The 7,716-nt window shown below is 28.1% G+C and overlaps 1 protein-coding gene across 1 annotated transcript in view; it reads right to left on the reverse strand.

Moving 5' to 3' along the window:
• Positions 1-808, reverse strand: part of LOC136072126 (carboxypeptidase D-like) — a 26,070-nt gene extending 25,262 nt beyond the window's left edge. Inside the window, exon 1 of the mRNA XM_065820564.1 lies at positions 40-808. Coding sequence (XP_065676636.1) covers positions 40-725 — 686 coding nt within the window. The 5' untranslated portion in view covers positions 726-808. The remainder of the gene's footprint in view (positions 1-39) is intronic.
• Between the last annotated feature and the right edge of the window lie 6,908 nt (positions 809-7,716).

Genomic DNA, 7,716 nt, shown 5'->3' on the forward strand with positions numbered 1-7,716 from the left:
GTGCTAAAGTAAGCTTTTATACCTCATTATAAAACATACCTGTAAACATCGTCATCTGGTGAAATACCATACACATTTTCTACAAGCGGCTTCAGTTGAACATTATCGTAAGGGTAGTTTACGACTAATGCGCCTCCGTGTAGACTTGCTGAAAGTACAAAAGGATAGGTTTTAAGCCATTTTATTACAGCTGCCGTTTCTTTCTGCAAGGGGTTAGGTCTTTCATCAAACGGATCAGGAAAATTTCTGTTTAGGTCTGCAAAATTAGTATTGTATCTACCAGAATTGATTCCTCTTTTTTTTTTAGCAAGTTTTGCAACTTCGAAACCGTCAGGATTTAGAGAACACATTATATGAATTCTGGTACTATTAATAAGTTCTGTTATTGTTTGGTTCTTTCCATACGATGTCAATAAATATTCAATCAAGTGCAAAAGAACTTCTTTTCCGACAGGTTCATTACCATGAATATTGCCAACATATTTAAATTCTGGTTCTAAAAATTCGTGAACCCCTGGGTTGTCGCTAATTTCTACAACAAAGAGACTCCTATTTAATGTGCTGCTTCCTATGCTGTAAAGTCTTGAAATATCTGCGTATTTAGTTGTTAAGTTTTTTAATTTCATATGAAGTTTTTGATGCGAGTAATAAATAAACGGTAAGCTGCAGGAAAAGTACGGCAGAAAAAAACAAGTTACAAATAGAACAATCAATATTTTCTTCATGATTCTTGAACAAACTTAAATCATCAGGAAAAATAATTTGCTTTGTCAAAAGCTAAATCAAACAATAAAAAAAAACGTGAAAATTTTGCAGCACTGTTAAATAAGCAACCTGCTGTCAGTGACAAACAAACAGAGAATTAGGAATTGGCATAATATTTTATGCAAAATATTTTCTAAAATGACAGTGATAAAATTGAAAATAAGAGTAAGCTTTCAAAGTATTTCTAAGTAAAAATGAACTTTTTTTTTAAGTACTTTTAATCGAAGAGATATTTAAAAAATAGTTTATATTTATATATACTTTGAATTTAACTCCAAACTTCAAAATAAAAAAACTTTTAAAAAATGACGTCAACTTTTATTGGTAATATGCAGTTATCATTGAATCTTTGTTTATGTAATAACAAAGGTTGTTATATGAGCTTATGTTATAAAAATCTATGCTATAACTTTCCTGTTGAAATTATATTCACTCTATTCTTAAGGCGGATTTCCACAAGACAAAAATATTCGCGCGAAGCGAACTTTTTCGTCGATAAGCATGAGCAGATAAAACATTTCTGTTAATTTTGACAGAAATGTTTTATCCGTGCATGCTTATCGACGAAAAAATTCGCTTCGCGGGAATGTTTTTGTCTTTAATCCGCCTTTAAGCAGTCAACACGGTGAAAAAGTGCTACGAGTTAATACGATGACTTGTGAAAAGAAGGAGAACGAAGATGCGTGTTAATAGTTTTATAGTTAAACGAGTGTTTGAATAAATAGATTAATTTAGCCTAGCTTTGAATGATAAAAAAAACTATCGACAATTCCAATTTTTTTTTAAATTTTAACTTAAGCTTTTAAAACAATACGTTGAAGTTTTTTTTATTTATTTATTTATTGATTTCATTTTAACTTTATCAACTTTTTATTACTCATTATTATTACTTTATATACTTTTAGTTTCACTTTTAGGTTTTTATACTTTTTATATACTTTGCATATTATATGCTTTGCATTTGAATGAAAACTTATACAATTTTATAAACTTATAAAATGACAATATTTGAAAAGAAAAAATTGTATAGTTTGCTTAATTTTTTTTTTTTTTGCTTTTGCCTTTAAATTGTCGCACTCGAACAATTGAATTTATATATATTTTTTTACTACAGTGCAGTTAAAATTCGCTGTGTTGAATGTTTTGTTTTTAAAATTTCTGTTACCTTTTGAATTTCAAACTAAACTAAAGACTGAAATAGAATATAAAATAGAAAATCAATTATAAATTACTCAGTTAAATAGTTAGGAAACAATTACACGTTTCAATCAATTTAAAAGTAAAAGTAAACAACTTTAAAAAACAATAGATTAAGTTGCGATGGTTTTTAAAAGTAGACATACTTAAAAAGTTGTTTATTTTTTAAATTCAAATAATAACACCAAGTTTCCTTTTAAATTTATTTTGAAAATATTTCTAAACTTTGAATACATTGACAGATTTGAATACATTGACAGAGCCGCTGAAAGCCGTCACGCCGCCTGGGACAGCAACCCTAATTGGCGCCATTATTTATCAAAATCTCCCTAAATTATAGATGTAGGACCTTTCTTTTTTTGTTTAGGTACCTTCTTTTCATTTGGCGCCCCTTGGATATCTGCCGCCTGGGACAAACTGTCCCTTTCGCGCCCCCCCCCCCTCTTTCGGTGGCCCTGGTTATATATTACCCTTGTTATTCAAGCTTGTATATAAGACAAAGAGAAATCAGTTAGAAAATAGATTTGTCTCAAAAGAGAAAAATGAGGTTTCCAAATGTGACCACTAACGTTTTCGTTCAAATCGTTGTCTAATGGTTATCTCACTTTTCTTATAAAATCACCTTTCACTTAACTTAATTCCGAATCTCATAAAGAACTTGCAACAGTTTTTTCCAAATATATCTATATGCAAGTAAAAAAAACTTTGAAAAAACATTTATATTTAAGGAGTAAACAACCTCAAATATCCATATATAAAGTGGAAACAACTTTTGGAATTTGTTGAAATATCTAATTATAACAACCGTTAAACCAAACATTATGAATGATATTAAATTTATAGAAGAAAATGTTATTATTAAGTTTTAAAAAATAAAACGAAAATAATCCACTGCAAATAATTATAATGAATTAGTAATCCGAAGTATCATAGAAATTTGTAACATCAATTCCATGTGACATGAATTAAATGCAATTGAAAATTTATCACTAAATGATAATATTCATGGTTCTAGCGAATTTTATACCTTTAACTATGCAAAACTATATATATATATATATATATATATATATATATATATATATATATATATATATATATATATATATATATATATATATATATATATATATATATATATATATATATATATATATATATATATATGCTTGACTTATATATATATATATATATATATATATATATATATATGACTTATATATATATATATATATATATGACTTATATATATATATATATATATATATATATATATGACTTATATATATATATATATATATATATAAGTCAAGCATAAATATATAAAATATTATGCCATATATATATATATATATATACATATATATATATATATATATATATATATATATATATATATATATATATATATATATATATATATATATATATATATATATATATATATATATATATATATATATGTATATATAACTATGCAAGACTTATATATAAATGATACAGTAAAACAAATACAAAACAAATATGTGAGGGCTTAAATGTTATTATGTTCAAAAAGTTATACTCATCGTTTTTAAGTATTCTATAGAGAACTATTAACTTTTTGTTAAAAACTGATTTTGTTTTAATAAAAATATTTAACTTAACGTTAAAAACTATCGAAAAAAATCAATAAACGTTTTAATTCTAAAATTAACTTCATATCACCAATGTAACTACAAGACTTGTCCAATTATATTAAAATATAAAATAATGTCCAAATATACTTCCTACTTATGAATTTTAGATATTGCTGTTCACAACAAAAATCAATTTGGTTTCAAAATAAAATAGATGAATAAGCTATTAAACTGCTTTATAATGGAAAAATACTTGAAAAACAATAAATTTGTCATAGTAATAATGCTAGGCCTTAAAAGGGCATTCGAAACAATTAATAAAAAGGTTCTTATAGAAAAGTAACAAGTTTATAAAGAAAAAGGTATAGTTCTAAATTGGATTGTAGGCTATCTTTCAATAAGAACTCAAGTATATAAAGTAAAAGATGAATAATTGGGTAAACTGGTGTGAACCCCTGATTCCGCAGTCTAGTGTGCTCAGACGTCTTTTATTCATTATTTACATGAATAAAATTAAAATGTTGCTGGTCAAATCACAAAATAGAAATGTTGAAATGGTGCTTGGTTGAGCATATAGAAAAAAAATGTTGCTCGATTGGATCAGTGTAAAAATAGAACAATTGTTAAATCACTATGTTTTATTCGTAATGTTACATCAACTGAAAATAAAACACTTAAGTCATTTTATTTAAAAAATTGTGAATTACATTAGCATAACACTGAACAAACTGGTTATTTTCATAGAAGTAGCCATTCTAATAGAGCAGGGCAGAAGTCATTGTTTGTATGCGGTTTAAAACAATATCACAAAATAGGTAACAAGTTAATTCAACTGGACTTTAAAAAGTTCAAAAAAAGACTTCTTCAAGTACTAAAGAAAAATTATGTAATAATTTTTATGATGTATTTGATAAAATTATGTTATAATTAAAAAGTTACTAAATTAGCATTAAGTTGCTGAATGAATAAATAAAGTAATAAAGTTGTTACTTTTTTACAAGATATAATTCGATCTTTGACTAGCGTTACCAATTTTGTTTCTACATTTTTTCTTTCCTCTTACATTAAAATTACGATATAAAAAATGACGCCATATTTTTTTGAGTTTAGATGATTAGGTTATATTCTTATGAGAACATTTTACATTCTTAAACATTTACAAAATTTAATCGATCAACACAAATACGTTTAAAACCATGGCCTACTTAATTTACACGGCCTGATTTTTTGCATATTCCGTAAAAAATTTGGCCTCCTAATTTTCAAGTATAAGTATAAAAACTTAACTTTTGTTATGGTTAAAAGTCGTGTGGTTGTATCTTGATCATATCCCCGCAAAGATTTTATTTCACGGTGTATAGGAACATACTCTTAGATCTTGCAACATTCCCAGAAATTTTTTTTTAATTATAATTAGAAAACATTTCCTCATTCAAAAAATGTAAACGACAACTATTTTTTGTGGGGGCCTGGGGAGAAATCACATATTTTAGGGGAGTGCCCAGGAATTTTGTTGTTCAAGATAGATGACTAAAAGGCATGGGGCATTCTTAAATTTTTAGTATGTTGATACTGGTGTCAAATGAGGATGACTTGCAAAAAATTAGGGTAATTGGAACTAAACCAACCCTGCCCCAACCCCTAACTGCCCCCTTCCTAAAACAACGTCTCCTTTAATTGTCCTTTAAAAAATTTTTTTCGTTAAAGATTTATAACCATGCAAAGCTTAAAATTACCCCCTGAAATAACTTTAAATGGTCTCAACTTTTAAACGAAAAATTTTTTTGGATGTAATTTGAAATCTGTCGATGGATTTTGATCTAGTTTAATATAAATCAAGCAAAAAATTGAAAAGTGCTTTAAAGAACCATACCTTGGGGAGGGTTATTAGGGGTCAAGAAGGGTTTGCTACAAATATTTATTACGGTAAAAAAAAAATTCTGGTCTTTATGGTTAGATTATGATTGATATTTAACATTTCAAAGTCATACTAAACGTTTGTTCATAGGAGGTTTAATATTTTACTTTTTACAAACTATAGTTTGTAAAAAGTAAAAAAGTATTTCTATTTGCAGGAATGCATACATTCCTGCAAATAGAAAGTTACTTTAAAAGTGCTTGTTGTTGTAAGCAACAACCGTGTTTTTAGCGCCTCTATATAGTTTGGGCTGTGCTCTCTAACTTTTCTCATTCGCCAAAATGGATTGAAATCCTGATGAATGGGTTCGAGAGCTTGTTCGGTCCAGTAACATAAGCCTATAGAATAGTAGAAGTATAAAAGTAATGCAAGTTTGTTTAATAAATATTCGTCGTAAATTATGCAAATTTTACGATTCAACTGTTGAAATAGAGTATTTAATTACTAAGGTTATAAATTACTTTTTATCAAATTTAAAACCTACTTATCATACCGAACACTCCACCTTTCATGTCGATAAATTCGATAACATGTTGCTCAACTATGTGTCCGCTCAAGGAATTGTAGCTCTTAGATTTCTATAACTCGTAGAGAACTCCTCTAAATCTTTAACATATGTGGAGCTTAATGATTTTCCCAAATAACCATGGACTATTTTTTCAAAATCTCTCAGTACTTCAATATATTTAGCAGCGGATACTCCAAGACTAGACTCTTGAAAAAACAGTTCAAAGCTGTCTATGTTTTTAAGCAATTTATTACAAGCATTACCTTCCAAACGATGCTGCCCTTGGTAAGACACTCTGCAAATGTTTATCTTAGACAGATATTGGTTAACAAACTGTAACCCACACTCCTTGTTTTCAAATAAATTTTTTTCAATCTCTTTTAAAAATTTTTCTACAACACCTAGCAGTATATGTAGACCAGGAATATTTACAAGTTCTAGTATTTTTTTGTTTTTGTCGCCTGTTATAAAAGGGGATTAACAACATTTGTGTACTTGCTTTTTTTAAATTTGCACCATCAGCCATCCATTGGTCGTACAATCTACACAAAGACTCTAGAGTATAATGATCAGCTTTTTGAAAGTCAGGAGATGACGTCATGCAATACATACATGGGTGCTTTGATGTTGCAGTTTGTTTTCCAACCATTTGAGGCAAAAATTTTAGATCTTCAGATACTGTGTAATCTAAGGATGAAATGTTTAACTTACCCGCATTAATTAACCGCATATTATGGTATTTTTTGTTCAATGAAGCCAAAATGGCCAATATAATAGTTTTGTGGACGCTTGAATCTTTAAAATTTTTGCACGCATATCCGTCACACTTGCTCAGTTTCTCTGGAATTTTATTATTTTTTAACTCCGGTATTATTGACAGTGTAACTTAACCATCTACACCTACTTTGATATTAACATTATTTGTTCCTTGACTTCTGTGATGAATTACCATTGCTACAAGCTTTTCAATGTCATTGCAATACACAATAGAAGTATCGTTTTCTACAAACTATACATTCTTAAAAAATCAAAACGAATGATACAAATTGCAATCTAACTATAAAAACATTTTCTTTTGGTAATAGTTCACTTGCCTCTTCGCTTTCATTTAATTCTAATAGCAATGGGAGTTTATCAAAATTGAATAATTTTCCGATTATTTCGTTGTTCTCAATCAGTTTAATATTGAAACCAGACTCCACTATTCCGTCCTGCCTCACTTCTCAGAAATCGTGCAACTTCAATTATGTTGTGATTACTTAGAAATCATAATGAAGTTATTACAAAAATTGGCTTTAAACTCATAACAAATTTATTTTTAAAAGTATTTTTAAGCAAAAAAAACTTACCCGGAGTTTTAAATGAAGTTTGTTCAATTTATCTAAAGAAAAGAAAGGTTTCTTAACCTCAGTTATTCCGAAAAAGACGGTGAGTTGCTTCGGACCAAAAGTTTTCAAAGCTAAGGTATTCCCTGAGTCATTTGTGCTGAAATCTTTGATAGAGCTGGATAGAACCTTTCCTTACGTTGTTGGGGATGTTGATTTTACAATGGCAGTCAAGTTCTTTTGTCTTTCTAATTTCATACAGGGATACGGAATTCCTTGTCCCACTTGGGCATAGCAATCTTGACAAATTAGTCTTTCTGCAGGTTTATTTAAAACATCTTCAGCGCCTTGATAAACAAGTTTTCCCGACACACATTCAACCAT

Source organism: Hydra vulgaris, chromosome 15 (genome assembly GCF_038396675.1).
Source record: "Hydra vulgaris chromosome 15, alternate assembly HydraT2T_AEP".
Lineage (NCBI taxonomy): Eukaryota > Metazoa > Cnidaria > Hydrozoa > Anthoathecata > Hydridae > Hydra > Hydra vulgaris.